Source organism: Hylobates moloch, unplaced genomic scaffold, assembly GCF_009828535.3.
Source record: "Hylobates moloch isolate HMO894 unplaced genomic scaffold, HMol_V3 SCAFFOLD_9, whole genome shotgun sequence".
In the NCBI taxonomy this organism is placed as follows: domain Eukaryota; kingdom Metazoa; phylum Chordata; class Mammalia; order Primates; family Hylobatidae; genus Hylobates; species Hylobates moloch.
The window spans coordinates 21,349,904-21,368,428 of NW_026652284.1; the positions used below are offsets into that span (position 1 = coordinate 21,349,904).

Consider the following 18,525-nt stretch of genomic DNA (forward strand, 5'->3'; position numbering starts at 1 on the left):
CCTTCTTGACATTTAATATTGTTTGTCTTTTACTGTAGCCATCCTATTGGGGGTGAAGTGGTATCTCATTGTGGTTTTGATATGCATTTCCCTAATGACTAATGATGATGGGCATCTTTTCATGTGTTTATTGGCCATTTTTATATTTTTGTTGAAATGACTATTCAAATCCTTTGCTCATTTTTAAAAATTGAGTTGTCTTCATCATTTTCTACTAAGAGTTCTTTACATATTCTGGTTACGGAAATTTGTGATTTTGATGAGATCTAATTTATTCTTTTGTTCCCTTCTGGTGTCATATCTAATAAACCATTGCCTTATCCAATGTCACGAGGATTTACTCCTATGTTTTCTTCTAAGAGTTTTTTAGTTTTAGCTCTTGCATTTATGTGGATGATCTTTTCTCAGTTAATTTTTGTATATTGTGTGAGGTAGGGGTTCAGTTTCATTATTTTGCATGTTGTCCCAGCACGGTTTATTGAAGACTATTCTTTCTCTCAGTGAATAGTTGGCACCCTCATTGATTGATTATAAATGTAAGAGTTTATTTCTGGACTCTCAACTCTATTCCATTGATCTATTATATACTTCCATCCATTCCAGTACCACACTATCCTGATTACTTTAGTTTCGTAATAAATTTTGAAATTAGGAAGTGTTCCTCAACTTTGTTCTTCTTTTGCAAGATTATTTTGGCTGTTCTGAATGCTTTGCATTTTCATACGAATTTTAGGACCAGCTTGTCAGTTTCTGCAAAAAGAGCTGCTGGGATTCTGGTTGTGATTGTGTTGAATCTGCCCATTGTAAGTTTGGGGCACACTGTTAGATTTTACTGTTATTTTTTAAGCTGTCTCCTACAAGAAAGATTTCTTTTTTTAGCTAACTGATTAATTTTTTCGAGGCAGGGTCTCACTCTGTCACCCATGCTGGAGTGCAGTGGCTCAATCATAGCTCACTGCAGCCTCAACCTCCCAGGCTCAAGTGATCCTCTTAGCCTACTGAGTAGCTGGGACTACAGTTGTACACAACCACGCCTGGCTAATTTTTTATTTTTTGTAGAAATGGCTTCTCCGTGTTGCCCCAGCTGGCCTCGAACTTCTGGGCTCAATTATTCCTCCTGCCTCAGCCCCCCAAAGGGCTGAGATTACAGACATGAGCCACCTCACCCAACCAAGATTTTTTTCTTTGTAATTCTCCTGTGTTTAACTCATCTTACTTATCCTGTTTTTTAATCCACCATTGTAATTAGCTCTTAAACTTTCAGAAAAAAAAATTAGTTATGTGTTTGTTTGGGGCAGCAACTAGGAAGCTGGCAACTAGCCAGTCTTGGGATCCAGAGGAAACAGACTTTAGAGGCTAGAGTATCCATTTAAGGAATAAAAAGCAAGCTGAGGCCAGTATAGACAGGCCGTGCTTCAGTAGTTCTTCAGTGTATGCAAGGAAAAAGGTGCATATATTTTATGACTTGGGAGCTTATCCAGTTTTGGGGACTGTACTTTAACAAAATTACATCATTACATAATTAAAATTATGTTTAGGGTATTGGAAGGAGTTCATGTAATTGAGTGTACCTGAAGCTTCAGTTTCATTAGTTTCAGAATACATTCACTTTTGGGCATGTGTATGCTAAAATTATGGCAAAATATTTAAGGTTTTAAACTGGTAAATTGGGTTGGAACTTCAGGAACACCCTACTCCGTTAGGAATGGTGGTGTTGAGCTAGGCTATGAAATGGCAGAATTTAGAAAAGTGTTCTGGAAAAGGGTGGACTTTTTGGAGTTTAAGTATTTCATCTTCCTCTGATTCGTTTTCCTCAGGTAAATAAGCCCTACCTTGTAAAGTTTAGATATAATATAAACAAAATGCTTATTGCAGTGTTTGGCATATAATTAGTAGGTGACCAGTAATTAAGGTGCTACCAGTGGAGAAAAGGAAGTGGTTTGAGAAGCATCAGGGAATCCAGAGTGGACAACTGAATGTTGAGAACAATGGACAAATGAATTTAATTAGAAACAGGAATTGTCTAGGAACAAGATAGATTGAAGGGACCAGTAGTGTTGGGGTTGTAGAGTTGTGTCCAGGTTGTAGTGAGCATTAGATTCATGCTGTCCAATATGGTAGCCTGTAGCCACATGTGGCTATTAAGTTTAAATTGAAATTAAAAATAGTTTCTTCCGTCATATTAGCTCCATTATAAGTGCTCAGTATAGCACATGTTGAAGCCACAGAATTGGTAGCACAGATAGAGAAGTTTTCCATTATGACAAAAAGTTCTATCAGACAGCCTTGAACTACTAGATTATGAAGTGCAGACCATAAGTGCTGTGAGACTTCAGAGAAGATAAAAGATTTTTTTTTTTTTTTTTTTTTTGAGATGAAGTCTCACTCTTTTCCCTCAGGCTGGAGTGTGATGGTGTGATCTCGGCTCATTGCAGCCTCCGCCTCCCAGGTCCAAGTGATTCTCCTGCCTCAGCCCTCAGAGTAGCTGGGATTACAGGCACCTGCCACCACGCCGTGCTAATTTTTGTATTTTCAGCAGAGACGGGGTTTCACCATGTTGGTAAGGCTGGTCTAGAACTCCTGACCTCAGGTGATCCACCCACCTCGGCCTCCCAAAGTGCTGGGATTACAGGCATGAGCCACTGCGCCTGGCAGATACATTTTTTAAATTTAGAATAATTAAGAAATAATCCTCAGAGGAGGTGGACCTTGAATATATGGCATTGGATTAACTGAAAAAGATGGAAGTAGCTTTAGGGAGCTTAGAGGTTGGTAGACCAGCATTGAGGACTTTTTTACTCGTGTGTTAGTGATTAGAATTGTTTGAATTCAGGCCAGGCATGGTGGTTCATGCCCGTAATCCCAGCACTTTGGGAGGCCAAGGTGGGCAGATCGATTGAGCCCAGGAGTTTGATACCAGCCTTGGCAACATGGCAAAACCCTGTTTATACAAAATTATAAAAATTAGCCAGGTGTGGTGGCATGCGCCTGTAGTCCTAGCTACTCAGGAGGCTGAGGCAGGGGAATCACTTGAGCTTGGGAGGCAGAGGTTGCAGTGAGCTGAGATCACGCCACTGCTTTCCAGCCTTGGCGACAGTGAGACCCTGTCTTAAAAAAATAAAAATAAAAATAAAAAAGGCAGTTTGAATAGTCAAGGCCAGAGAGTGTATATGCTGGTTTGAAAAATTTGACGTTCATGTCTGTTAAGCTATTAGAAAATATCACATAATGGGAAAATTAATCTGGCAGCTTTGCCCTAGATAAAAGGGAGAAAGGTTTTTTTTTTTAATTTTTATTTTTTGTGGTACATAGTAGGTATATATATTTATGGGGTACATGAGATGTTATGATATAGGAATGCAATGTGAAAGGAAAAAGTTTTGGTTTTTTTGTGTTTTTGTTTTGTTTTGTTTTGAGGCAGTGTCTCACTTTGTCACCCAGGCTGTAGTGCAATGGCCCAGTCATGGCTCACTGCAGCCTTGACCTCCCCAGTTCAAGTGGTCCTCCTGCCTCAGTCCCCGCAAGTAGCTGGAACTACAGATGTGCACCACCACCCACAGCTAATTTTTGTAGAGATGGAGTCTCGCTGTGTTGCCCAGGCTGGTCTCGAACTCCTTAGATCAAGTGATCTGCTCACCTGGACCTCCCAAAGTGCTAGGATTACAGGTGTGAGCCACCATGCCCCGCCCAAGAAAGATTTCTTTATAAAGACTGATGCTTTAAGGAGATTGAGGAGTGAATGAATCATTGTAATAAGTGTGGGGAGGAGAAGGAAGAGACTAAAGATTTAAATTTGAGAGTCATCAATGTGAAAGTAAGAATAATTACCCTACTCACTCATAGTCTGCCTGTTGGGACATCTTTATGTCCTTGGTTGTAAGTGGTTGTAGAATCTCTGAAGTCTTTGGAATTTTTACTTAGGGATGAGAGATTCCCAATCCTTTAGGTTCAAAGTACCCATTCCTTTTCTCAGGAGAATAGTTTTTATTAAAGTTTGTATGATTCTTTCAGATGGTTTTAAAACTTTATTAAATGGTCACATCTTGGCTCTGGGCAATTTTAAAATTATCTAAAAAAAAAAAACTTTATTAAATGAGGAAAGCCTTTTTTACAAAATAAAATTTTAATCAAAAATCCCAAAATAAAACACACTACTATTAAGTAGTATTAAGAAGTTAAAATTTGTAACATTTATTTTAGTTGTCAGTCTATGAGAAAATGAGGGGAAGCCAAATTTGAGATTGGAAATTAAGCATGATAGTCTTGTTTTAGCCTTAGAATCCATTTTTTTTTCCCCAGCGACTAGACCACCAGGGAAGAATCCAATTTTGTTTCTGTATTTTGCTTTATGAAGTATTGTGGCAGTCTGGTACTGATTTGACAAGTTGTGCAAAAGGTAAAATGTTGGTTTTGTTTGCTTTTTTTTTTTTTTGAGACAGGGTCTCGACTCTGTCACGCAGGCTGGAGTGCAGTGTTTAGATCATAGCTCACTGTAGCCTTGACACCCCCCCCCCACCCCCACCAGGTTCAAGTGATCCACCTCAGCCTCCTTAGTAGCTGGAACTGCAGGTGCACGCCACCACACCAGGCTAAGTTGTTTTATTTCTTTGTAAACACAGGGTTTCCCTGTGTTGTCTAGGCTGGTCTAGAAGTGGGCTCAAATGATCCTACACTTTCTTCCTTCCAAAATACTGAGATTACAGGCTTGAGCCACCGCTCCCAGCCTTTTTGTTTTGTTTTGTTTTTAAGCTTGCGTTGTCATCTCAGGATGCTCTCAGTTGAACAGAGATGGCAGAAGAAACTTCATTAAGTCTACCCCAAATTGAGTTACCCAAGCAGCACAAGTTAATTGTGTTGGTGGTCTCTAAAGGATTAAGATTTAACACATGGGTGTGTAATACATTTTAAAAGTTAAAATTCTAAATCTTGAAGGATCCTAGGATTCTGTGAAACAGTTGTTTTTAATAATACCATCAGATATTATTGCTTCTACCTGTAGGTATTTTTCTAATCTCTTTTGTTCCTAAAGACTAAGAACCCTTTCTAGACCAGCCTTTTCCGAGTGTATTCCTTGTTAATTATTTCTTTGTCAAGACATTGGATTAAACAATGTTGAAAAGATTGTTTTTGATGCAAAATTTAGCAGTACCTTTATTTTTTATTTTTTTGAGACAGGGTCTATCTCTGTCACTCAGGCTGGAGCACAGTGGTGCGATCACAGATTGCACCCTTGGCCTTCTGGGCTTAAGCGGTGTCCTGCCTTGGCATCTGCCTGCCTCGGCCTCCCAAAGTGCTGGGATTACAGGCATGAGCCACCACGCCCAGCCTTCTCAGTATCTTTAATGTGAATTATGACTCTCCTAGAGGGGACCTGTAAAGACTGCAGTTTCCCAGACTTGATATTGGATCCTTTACTCCTTCAAAGGATGTAGTATCCAATGGAACATCCTTTGGGAAAAACTGAACTACAATAGAAAAGATTTTGTATTAGTCTTTGTTTTTGTCTCAAAATTTGCACATTGTCCAGTTCCATATTAGGTACTTAAGTCATTATTGAATGAATAGGATTGATGGGCAGAGGATCAAAGGACTGAATCTTTGGGGGAGGGAAGAGAAGCACTATTGAGGGGTAAAAGGAGAAAGAAAACTGCATACTATAAAAGTTTATGGTCTATTCTGACTTCTCTCCCCCTTTGAAACTTTTTTTTTCTCCTTGCTGCATTTTCATCCATTGTCCTGAGACCTATTTCCACAGTTTATCTCAGTCAGTTAGGATAAAGTTTAGTATAATATCATCTACATTTCTGGAGTCTTATTGCAAAGACCCTGTATGAGATGGGTCACCTGATCAGGATCATTTAATTGCAACTAGATTTTCAGCTTTTTAGGGGCAGGGACACAGTCATAATTATTTTCTCCATTGTACCACATACTCAGTGTTCAGCCTTTGAGTAGGTGAATACAATTATTCATATATTAAATAAGATTCTTAGAGCATGGGTCAGAACTAGTCAGTTTATTCTTCCTAATTTTTGTTTACATTTTCTAACCCAATCCCTCTTTTCAGTAAAACTCTTGTACTTCCAGCAACCAGTCCCCCGCCCCCAAATCCTGTGGTCCTATCATTTAAAAAAAAAGAGCAAAAAGACAGTATAAAAACAGCTGGCCATCTAAAGATATATCAAAGACATTTAGCAAGTTAAAATGTATTACATTCACTATAATCCACAGGACTATTCATCTTGGAGATGTAAAACATTAGATATTTGTGGAAACCATGTTGTCTTTGCTTTTTTTCCACATCTAATAAATTATCTTTTCATGGAATTAATAATAATTAGAATCTTTTAATTGATTCAATAATAATTATCTAATTGATTCCATAATTAACTGTAGTTTCTTTTATTAGGAAGTCACAATGATGATTTGAGAATGTTCCAATTTTGAAGACTATCTGTAATACCATATTACACATTTTGGCTAACCAATCTGTAATAATCTTCCCTGTCTTACACTCCTTTACCCTCAGTGACACATTCACTAAGACTGCTTCCTCTTTTTGCTAATGACATACCTCCTTCTCCTTTATAGCCACTGTGAATTAGTAGTAAGACCTGTATCCTCCATTTCCACATCACTTACTCCTTAATTTATTTTATTTTTATTTTTATTTTTTTTGAGACAGAGTCTCACTCTGTCGCCCAGGCTGCAGTGCAGTGGTGCAATCTTGGCTCACTGCAACCTCCGCCTCCCGGGTTCAAGGGATTCTCCTGCCTCAGCCTCCTGAGTAGCTGGGATTACAGGTGCCCGCCAACACACCCAGCTAATTTTTGTATTTTTAGTGGAGAAGGGTTTTCGCCATGTTGGCAAGGTTGGTCTCGAACTCCTGACCTTAGGTGATCCGCCTGCTTCAGCCCTGCAAAGTGCTGGGATTATAGGCGTGAGCCACTGCACCTGGCCTCTCCTAGGTGAATTTTTTAAGTAAATGCACCTTTTCATAGTTTCAGTTTGACTGTTGTTATTTTCCACTCCATGCCTTCCATTTGGTTTTTGGAATTCTTTTGCTATTTTCCCCTGGAGTAGTAGTTAGAAGCACAGACTTGGCTTTAGACAGACTTGGTATTCTAGTTAACTATATTTTTGTCTGAGAGTCATTTTAATCTTTTGTTGGAAATTCCGGTATGTGAGCATGATACACACAATTAAAAAGGGTTTTGAGAAGTTGTAGAAGTCGTAGAGAGCCTTAGAGTCAATGATTTAAATGTCAGTGCTATGATGTAAAAGTTACAGATTAGTTTGAACCTGAACTGACACAAGATTGTTTCATGAGGGCTTTGTTTTTAATAACTACCTATTGTGAGCTGCTTTGTTCCTTGTTGTATGCTTGCTTCCCTTAAAATGTGAAGTTAATTCACACTGACTGATGGTTCCAAATAGAGTCCCTAATTTTAAATGTTCACTGCATTTAGCTTTCCCTGGTATGATCTCCATATAGGTAGAGTACAGAGAGATGGATGAAAGCTTGGCCAACCTCTCAGAAGATGAGTATTATTCAGAAGAAGAGAGAAATGCCAAAGCAGAGAAGGAAAAGAAGCTTCCCCCACCACCCCCTCAAGCCCCACCTGAGGAAGAAAATGAAAGTGAGCCTGAAGAACCATCGGGTGAGTTGTAATAACCAACCATAGTTCTGTTTTATCTTAGAAATAAGAATGAATGGATTTATTTCCATTCTGCAATGTTATTTATGTCTTTATCTTTGGTTTATAATAAACTCTGATATTGAGGCTCCTGCCATGTGTGTCTTTGTGTGTGTGTATACATATACGTGTGTGTGTATACATATACATGTATATGTGTGTATGTATACACATAGATACGTACATAGTGGTACCAATATTCTTTTTGTGTGTCTGTACGTATACAGGAGGAAAGTAAAGGGTGGGAATGGAAGGGCAGTGGCAATATAAGGTGGTTGGAAAGTAGGAGAAAATAAACGATTAGAGAAAATGTACAGAAAGTCAAATCCAAAGCACCAGACCTCTCAATGACAGCTCTGATTCAGAAATTGTTCTGGCTAAATGATGTGTTTACCACGTAGTTAGATACTTTCTGATAAAACTTTCATGGTGTGGATCGGTTTTGAGAAATGCCGTTTCCTGGTGAACAAATGTAAAAATATATATAGAACAGAGAATCTAGAAAGATTATGGGAGTCTATAGTTTTGGTTTCAGAGCTTCAAACAGCTTTAAAGAATTCTCACTAACATCCCCTCAATGCTGAGTACTAGCTTTCTGAGGATAGCTGGACCAATCAGGGATACATGCCTTTCTGTTTTGGAGAGACCAAGCAAAAGCAGTATTTTAATGAATTTTTGTATCTTGTGCCCTTAATGACATTTTATTTACTCTTTTTGACTTTGAATTTTTACTAAGTTCCTCGTCTTGAAATAATTTTTATATTTCGAATAGCTTCAGACCCACACACCTCTCTGGTTCTTTTAGTCCTGTACCTTTTAAAAACAAAATGGTGGTTTCAAACCCCATCTGCTATATCTTGCATGACTTTCATAGGTACCCAGATTCAGACATACTTCATTTGAGATGTTTTATCTTTTGTTTTAGCCTCTCTTTTTTAAGGGTTTTCTCCCCTACGATGTTACTGTGAATTACCAGAAACAGTACTGATGCTTCACTTTAGGGCATTACCAGTCAAGTGTTACTTAGGTTTGGAGTTTATCAAAGTCTGGCTAAAACTTAAAAATCAAATTTATAATTTATAGGATTGTAATAAAGTGTACTAAAGGAATACAGTTTGAGAGCATTCAGAAAAAGATTAGATTCTGATTTCAGTTCATTCAAAAGTCAGGGGTTTTCTAAGAAGAGTGATTTTCCTAAAACTTTCTTAAAATGATTTCTTGGGCAACTCCTTGTTTGAAGGTTTCTAGTTTCAGTAGTATATTACCTTTGGGGCTAATGTCCCCCGAGCAAATGTAGCTGCCTTTTTACTTTACACCTGCGTTATTCATTTTTCTTCTTCCTCTTTCTAGTCTTATACATTTAGCTCTCTTCTTTCTGTTCTTACCTCCAACCTTTCCCTTCACCCTGTGCTCTTTTCTTCTGTGTTCTTTTTGGTTCTTACCTTTCTTCTACCTTTGCTGTAGACCTGCTAATGAGATACTTGGGGATAACCCTTTTAATGTCTGCGGTGGCTCAAGAGTGGGCTGACTTCTTAATTCAAGGGCTCTAAGTATTACGCATTGATGATCTGATATCTCAGATGCTGCCTCACCTTTTTTGTGTGGTTGTGTCTCCAGTAAATAATTGATTTACCATAGGTTCCAAGTTGATGAATGTTTCTTTGAAAATTTTAAACCATGTGTTGGTGTTGCTGTTTGCTTTTTTTCGGAAAGCTTTTTTTTTTTTTTTTTTAATTTCATAAACATCAGGTATTGTTCCCACAAAAAGTAAATGTCTTAGCAAAAGGATTTAGGATTTGGGAGCTGTCTATTGTGTTGTAGTTAATTATAATGCAGTGGTTTAGTTTAAGTTATCTTTGTTTTGGGCGGGGAGTTAAAATTTTAAGTTGAGGATATCTTCAGTGCTTAGAAATGTGCTGATAACAGCCAGAACTTACTAATATATTATTCGTGTTTATGAAAATAGTGATTCTTCCTTTAAAACAACTTAATGTTTTTTTGAAAATTTCTGGGGTGAATTAGGGATGTATTTTCCCTAGAAAAAAGTGTCAACTTACTAGCCTAAACTACTTATGTAGTTTAGCAATAGATTGGGCCCTGATGGTGAATCATAAATATTATCAGGTGAGTTAAATATTTGGACACTGTCCTAGGTTTCTAAGTCTTTTGTCTTATCCTTCACAAGAGTTTTTAGTCAAAAATTGAATGGAAGCATTGCTATATGACTATATTAAAAGCTTGAGAGAAGATATAGGTTTGCTTCATTTTTATTTTTTATTTTTTTTATTTTTTATTTATTTATTTATTTTTTGAGACGGAGTCTCGCTCTTTCTCCCAGGCTGGAGTGCAGTGGCATGATCTTGGCTCACTGCAACCTCTGCCTCCCGGGTTAAGCGATTCTCCTGCCTCAGCCCCCTGAGTAGCTGATTACAGACATGCGTCACCACGCCCGGCTAATTTTTGCATTTTTAGTAGAGACAGGGTTTCACCATGTTGGCCTGCCTTGGCCTCCCAAAGTGCTGGGATTACAGATACGAGCCACCATGCCTGGCCTGTGGGTTTGTTTCTTTACCAAACCTTTTCTTGTTCTCAGTCTTTTTAAAAGGCAATCACTAGAAATTATTCTGTCAAAAAATACAGGTAAGGGCCAGGCGCAGTGGCTTCCAGCACTTTGAGAGGCTGAGGCAAGCGGATTACCTGAGGTCAGGAGTTCGAGACCAGCCTGGCCAACATAGTGAAACTCTGTCTCTACTAAAAATATAAAAATTAGCTGGGTGTGGTGGCACGTGCCTGTAATCCGAGGTACTTGGGAGGCTGAGGCAGGAGAATCGCTTGAACCCAGGAGGCAGAGGTTGCAGTGATCTGAGATTGTGCCACTGCACTCCAGTCTTTGTGAGGGCAAGACTCTGCCTCAAAAACAAAACAAAACAAAACAAAAAAGTAAGATTTGCATACATTTCATTCTTACCAACTTTTAAATTTGTTTAGAAATTTTTGCTTTGCTTTCTGCAGTGTGTTAATCTTAACAGGAAGAAAATATTTTGTTAATTATGAAAGCACAAGGTATTCTGAAGTCAGTGGGTCAAATTGACTGAATAAGGTTCCTCTGGGAGAGTACTGAGAGGAAGCCAGAAAGGTGGGAGCCATATTGTGAATAGCCTTGGTTGACTAAGCCAGGCTAAGGAATTTGAGCATTAGGAGTGTCAGCGGTAGCCCTGAGATTTTTTGAGCAAGGGGGGTTACACTGAAATATGTTTTTGGAAAGACCAATTTCATGCTAAGGGTGAACTAAAGGAGTAAAGAAGCTGAGATTGGAGAGATAATTTAGGCTATTGGTCAATGGAAAAATGTTCTTAATATCAAAGTTGAATTTTTATGGAAAGAAAAAGTTTGGGTGTTTTTGTTTGTCTCATTGAACTTATATAATTGGAAGGAAGTTCTCTCTGTTGACCTAAATATTGTTTTTAGATTTGTCAATTTTTGACCGTAACTTAATGTGATATTGTAGTCCTATGGTAGTCAAAATGGGTAAATAATGAATTTTTCATACCAAATATTACTGTTTATATTTAAAAACTACCTCATTTTGTTTTCCTAAATATTTCCATGCATTTTTATACTTAATATACTTTTGAATATATTTGTTTTAACACGTGATGGTTTTATTTGGTTTCCTAGTACCTTTTCTGTGAAGATGAAAGTTTTTTTAGGTCATGCCAACTACACTTGAACAGGTTGTCTTTGGAATTGAGTATGTTTGGTTACTAGCAGCGTCACATAATAGTGGAGTGTTTATAAAATAGGGTCAAATCTCCTTCGGTTGGACTTCATTGATTTAGAATAATTGTCCCCTGGTAAAGTACCCTTCTGTTTACTGGAGAAATGCCTTTTTCTTGTCTTTGCTCAGATTGTTACCCCGTGTACCTTACATTATTTTCCTCAGTGAGTTTTGCATTCCTGTATTAACTGATTCTCGAACAGTTACTTGGCTTTTTTATTTTCACATGGAAACACTATTCCATTTTTTTTTTTTTCCTCCACTGCCTTTCAGCAGTTAAATTTTACCAGAAAAATCTTACTAGTTAGTTCCTGGATTTAAATTTTGTATTGGGTAACTTTTCACTAGAGAACTCAAGATACATTCTGAGTTAGAAGTAGCTTAGTTGTACATAGCCTGAGACTTTCATGGAAACTTATTCTAAAATAAGTAAAAGGAAATTTGAAATGGGTTATTAAGATGCCTTTCCTAAGCCTTCTTCAAGTTAATGGATTTCTCAGTAGAGACATCAGAAGTGTGTGTGTATATGCATGTGAGTGTGTGTATCATTTTTCTAGGCTCTGTGATGTCCTAATACTTAAGACTAATGAAGCTCAGAGGCTTCCATTAAATCATTGGTTAACTCTTCAAATAGATTTTGTTAGATGTGATTGGTAACAAGTCTGTATTATAATTTATTTTACGAAATGACCATGGGAAGAATCACTTTATCTCCTTGTTTATATTCTTATTTGTACCAGAGGAAGCCCTCTTCTCTATTATATGTGGTAATTTTAAGTTTGTAGTTGTGTGTTTTAAAGAGATGTAGGCTGTTTTTGTTTGTTTCTTTTGAGACGGAGTTTTGCTCTTGTTGCCTAGTCTGGAGTGCAGTGGCATGATCTTGGCTCACGACAACCTCCGCCTCCCGGGTTCAAGCAATTCTCCTGCCTTAGTCTCTCAAGTAGCTGGGATTACAGGCATGCGCCACCACTCCCGGCTAATTTTGTATTTTTAGTAGAGATGAGGGTTCTCCATGTTGGCCAGGCTGATCTCGAGCTCCTGACCTCAGGTGATCCACGTGCCTCAGCCTCCCAAAGTGCTGGGATTACAGGTGTAAGCCATCATGCCCGGTCAGCCTGTTAAATAAATTAACAAAAATCATTGATGTGAGAGAATGGTATGATAAGAAACTTTGTGTGGTTTTAATAAATTTGGGGGTTTGTTCACATAATAATCATACTGTAGGTTGAAGGTATTTTTTAAATTTACCTAAAAGGTGATGTTAACCTGAATTAGTAAAAATACTAAATTACAGAAAATACACAATGTATGGGTAGAATTTAAAGATTCAATGAAATTTGATCACAAATGCTGTTATAATGAAAATTTCATATAACAAAAGATTGAGGACCAAAAATTTGATGAATTATTTAGTAGAGCAAGTATTAAAAGGCAGAATCTTCTAGACTATTCTATAGAACTTGGTATAATAGAATTTGACCAGAGAAGAGTTGAAGATTGTCTTACTTTAAAAGAAAAAAAATAAGTGGTACTAATATTTTCACCTTATATTAGTATAGTGCTTTGTTTATAAGGTACCCTGATTTCTTTGCTGTGAGGCAGTCATACTGAGTGCAGTCTGGTGGTTGCCAAGCACTGAGTTTGGCAGCATGGATAGTAATGGCCAGAGTTCAGGTGAACCACTTTGTTTTTTTTTTTAATCATGCTGTAACTATTCTCAAGTGGCTAATCCCAGGCTTTTCTCTCTGATTTCTCTCTCCGTGCCTACAAATGGAACCAGAGAGAAAGACTAGCTTTCAGGTTTAGTGAGAATTGACTCAGATTACCACCACAGGGAAGATGATAGGATTCTATTACATCCCCAGGCCCAGCAGGAGACCCTGTTTTGTAGGTTTACCAGAAGTGACTAGGGAGTTCATTCCTGACAGAGTTGTCTGTGTTGTCATTTTGACATGCTAGTGTAAAATAAATGCCCGAAATCATTTGAATTCTCATTTTATGAAGTAAAATAGGCGTAGGGTTAGTTTTCTTGCCACGACCCCCCGCCACCACCCCGGCCTTTTTGGAACACATTTCAGTGTTCTGATTTGGATCTATGCTCCAAAATACCTTAGTGGAGGGCTGAGGGAAGAAAGTGACAGGCTGAAAAGGTAATTCAACAGAATTCTTACGTTCTTATATTTTGAGGCATTATGAATGGATCAAGATAAATATGCTATACAACATGCAGTCCCCACTCTCAGATAACTTATAGCCTAGTATGAGACACAAGTGTAGATATAAATGCATAATGGAAAGCAAAAAACTCAAGTGTGATATCAATATAAAAATTTTAGAGGCTTATAGAGGTAGGAAGGGTGAAGAGTAGAGAATTGGTAGTATGGAGGGCAAATTTTTAAAAAAAATAGGCATTTTCTACAAAAAAAAAAAAAAATATTCCCCCAAATGTGGTAGTTCCTCATTGACTTTATTCTACTTATATTATTGTACAATGATATTTTGTCGCGGTCACAGTGCTGGATTCTAAGGGTTCAAAGAGAAAGAGTACATCCTCCTGCAAAGAATTTGTAGTCCAGTGGCCGGGTGTTGTGGTGCATGCCTGTAATCCCAGCACTTAGGGAGGCCGAGGCAAGGGGATCACTTGAGGCCAGGAGTTCAAGACCAGCCCGGCCAACATGGTGAAACCCCGTCTCCACTTGAAAAAAATATATATATATATATACACACACACACACACACACACACACAAATTAGCCGGGAGTGGTGGCACGTGTCTGTAATCTCAGCTAATCAGGAGGCTGAGGTACCAGAATTGCTTGAACCCAAGAGGCAGAGGTTGCAGTGAGCTGGGATCGTACCACTGCACTCTAGCCTGGCTGATAGAGTGAGACCCTGTCTCAAAAAAAAAAAAAAAAAAAAGTGCAGTTCAGTTTAGGGTTACAGATGTTAGTAAGTAGCTATAATGAAGAAAGTACAATAGAAATGTATAGAAAGTATGGTGAGAACTCGGAAGTTTTTATTTTTTTAATTGATAAATAAGATTGTATTTATCATATCTAGCATGATGTTTTGAAGTGTAAATACATTGCAGAATGACCAAATTTAGCTGATAAACATGTATTACCTCACATGGTTATCATTTTTGTGGTGAGAACACTTACCCACTTTCTTGGTATTTTTCAAGAATACAATGTATTGTGATTAACTATAGTCACCATGTTGTACAATAGCTCTCTCAGAAGCTGTTTTTAAATAATGTTTCTCCCTAAAATTGGGTTTTGGAAATTTTGTGTTAAACATGAAAGGATGAAGCAGTTTTAGATCCTTGATTTTTAACTATTTACTGCTTTTGGCTGATAAGAACCCTTGAATCAGATGCTACAAGTTTATGTTTGGTCTTTGAGAGATTGACCTATTTTTCTTAATGATGTCATTTCATTGATTATTTTGTTGTACTTTTTATTAAGGCAAAATAGTAATTTGTTTAGCTGATCACCTTTATTTTTATAATTTATTTGAATTCTTTTTGTTGCCATCGTTTATTGGGTCTGATCATGTTGTAATAGAAGAACAAGATACTTTGTGAGGATTTTCTCGTCTACAAAATGAGACTTGTTATGAGAATCAAATGAGAAAATGCGAAACCCCCCTTTATGTATAAACATCTTGTATTTATTAAACAGAGTTGATTGAACGAAGAATAGGGTGGATTGCTGTTTTATTTAGAAAAAAAATCAGGGCAGCTTTAGACCAGACACACACATACTGTGTTACTTTGGGAAAGTGTTTGTGGTGGGCCATTTTCAGTAATGAGTCGCTTATGAAATAGATAACTTTTTAAGCATCTGGAACTGTTAGTGTGTGTGTGTGTGTGTGTGTGTGTGTGTGTGTGTGCGCGTGTGTAAAACTTAAATCTTGATAATAATCTTTTACGTTAAATCATGAGAATGACAGACTTTGGGACTTTCTAACATAGTTTTTTTTTTTCTTTCCTTAAGAGGATAATATAATTGAAATTCTTGCGTCAGCTGTTGAGTTATAAGAAATGTTTTGTAAGCTTTGTTATTAACCAGACACACCTTAAGCTTGGTAGTTGGACAACATAACATCTGAATTGTAAGCTTTCTCTGGAAGATTTTGAAAAGTGAACACAAATGAAGACTACAGCAAAATAAGTAAGGATCAGGAAAATTTCTACTGTGGAATGTGGAGGGAAATAATAAGTGAAAAAGTAAATTCTTTCCACTGGCTTCTAAAGCTTTGCATTTTTCCCTAGCTCGTAGGGCCTTTTACTTTCTTTTGATAGGATCCTTGCTACTGCCCAGTGGAAGTCTTCAAGCACAAATCTGTGGTGTTATTGTTCTTTCAGCAGTTCAGTGAAAGTTCCAGGCAAGCTCCTACTTCAAGCAAAACAATTTTTCTTTTTTTCTAAACCTTAAGAAGCCTGTTTCAGTTCAGCATTTTAAATGATACTGTAACCCAGGGATTGCTATTCTAGTTGGAACTCATAATTTCATTTTGACTGTTGCTCAGGCTGGTCTTCAACTCCTTGTCGTAAGTGATCCTGCTGACTTGGTCTCTCCCAGAAAGTGCTGGGATTACAGGTGTGAGACACTGTCAATTCCTTTTTGAAACTGTGACTTTCCTTATGTTCATGAGATTAATCATGCATTTATGACTGCTTCAAATTCTCTGAGCCTATTATTACTTCCATGCTATTTTGAAGTCTTTTAGCCCCATTCTTACTTCTGAGTTCTATTGCTTAATTTCCAGCCATCTTTAGAACATTTCCATTTAATTGTATTAGCCAGTCTGCCAAATTTCCCATTTTGTTTGTAGCATTACTAGTCTTCTGGACTTAAAGCCCTAGAGCCATCCTGAAAGTTCTTTATCCCTTTTACCAAGTCTGTTGTAAAGTCATGCATCTTACTGTGCAGTCTTTTTCATTTGTTAGGCCTTACTCATTTTTACTGTCACCTTTTTCTAGTGAATTTCAACTTGTATGTAAATTATTTCAATAGCCTTTGAATTGGATCTCCTTTATCTAGGTTTTCCCTCTAATCCATCTTGTACAAAGTGGCCAGACTAGTTTAACTAAAATAGCATTTGTTTTGTTGTCTTTTTGCCAAAGATCACACACATTTCCTCCGTTACTACTAAAATCACGTTCAGGTTTGGGTACTAGAAAGGGCTCGTTTTACCAATCCACTTGATCTCCCACTGCTTTTTCAGACCATCTCCTTCTGTAGGTACTGTGCAGTCCTCTGCACATACCATGTCTGTGCTTTTCTCTTTATCTTTGTAAATGATCTGGACCATAGTGGTGGTTTCACTGCCTCGCAGTCTATCCAGATCTCTCGGGAATTGTTCCGAAAGCTTCCCTGATTCTCCAAGACTGTGTCAGCTTCTCGTTTCTTAACAACAACAAAAGTTCCCTTGTAGGTATTTTTCATCTTTTCTCAACTAGATTATAAGCTCTTTGAAAACAGAGAGTCTACCTATTCTACTTTTGTATTTGTGCTTTGCAGTTTTGGGGCAGATATAGTAAACATTGATTATTAAATAAGAAACTCAATTAGTGTATTAATACGGTAGAGACATATATTCCAAGTTGGCTTTAACTTTTGAAATGTTTCTTTCACCTGCTAATTTATTAAATTCAATTGAAATCAATAGGTTGGCATTCACTTTTATTCCATAAATTTGGCCATTTTGGTAAATTTATCTTCTATTGGAAAATCGTTGCTTCCTAGATTTAGAAGTTTCTTAAAATGTTTATAATTTGAATGTGATTCCAAGAAACTAGTGAAAATGTGAATCTGTGTTTCTGGAAACAACCAACCAGTGATTTTCACCTCCTTCTTTGTTTGCCAGATAAAAGCATTTGAAAGTCAACATAGACTTTCTTTTAAGATGTTGGAAGAGTGATCTCTTGAGTATTTGAATTCACGTGAGAAAACATTCAGTAATGTGATTATAACTACAACACTTCACGGTTTAAGAAGGACTCTTAGATCTGAAGGTCTAGAAGACAACTGAAAGGCTGTTGTGTAAGATAAACCAAAAAGATCTTCATTTCAATTTGGAGTAGCTGTGTACAAATAAGCTGTATGAAGAGTCTCTACTTTAGGCCGATTGTGGTGGCTCACGCTCATAATCCTGTTGCTTTGAGAGGCTGAAGTGGGAGGCTAGGAGTTCAAAAACAGCCTGGGCCACATATCGAGAACCTGTCTCTACAAAAAAAAAAAAAAAAAAAAATAGCCAGGTATGGTGGTACATGCCTGTAGTCCTAGCTACTCAGGAGGCTGAGGCAAGAGGATCCCTTGAGCCCAGGAGTTCAAGGTTACAGTGAACTATGATTGCACCACTGTACTCCACCCTGGGCGACAGAGCAAGACCTTGTCTCTAAAAATAATTAAAAAATTAAAAAGAGTCTCTGCTTCAAGCTTGGGGACTATTTTGTAGGTTTGGTGGTTTGGGATAAAAACAAAAGGGAATTTCTTGTGTAGTGGTGCCAAAATCAAGGTGATATTACAAAGTTGCTTTTGAATATTTTCATTTTCTGTTTTGAATTTGCGCTCATGGAAAGCTAACAGCGCTACTTGCCTGCCGTTAATGTGTCCTGAGCCACTATCAGAAACAGAGTCCTAGGCTGGAAAAACCCAAAGAGCAGATGAATAAGGGATTTTATGTATATCATAATCAGAGACTACTTGGATGAAAAGTTAGCTGCAAGCAGTGTTGTATATGTGCTGTTTTTAAGAAAATGTTCAAGAATTGGTCTATAATATACTGCTAGTAAAGATGATCTTTCAGTTGTCTTTGGAGAAGTAGGCACCTTCAAAATACTCTCAAGTATGATTGGAGTGAAAAATAATAACTTCGTTCTTTATTTCCAAACAAGTTAAACAATCATCAAGAGATAACTTGTTTCTTAATTTAATTTTAAGCACTTTTAAATTTTGTTTTCCATCATTTCTTATGTTATGTGGTACCTTCTGCTTGGTTTCTTTCTACTCTGCTTAAATAATACTTTGGAGTTTCTTTTCT

General features: G+C 37.4%; 1 protein-coding gene across 2 annotated transcripts in view; it reads left to right on the plus strand.

The window, feature by feature from the left end:
- Positions 1-18,525, plus strand: part of KDM1A (lysine demethylase 1A) — a 64,388-nt gene that overhangs the window by 3,806 nt on the left and 42,057 nt on the right. For both annotated transcript variants that reach the window (XM_032759246.2, XM_032759244.2), the window contains exon 2: positions 7,496-7,661. In XM_032759246.2, coding sequence (XP_032615137.1) covers positions 7,496-7,661 — 166 coding nt within the window. The remainder of the gene's footprint in view (positions 1-7,495; positions 7,662-18,525) is intronic.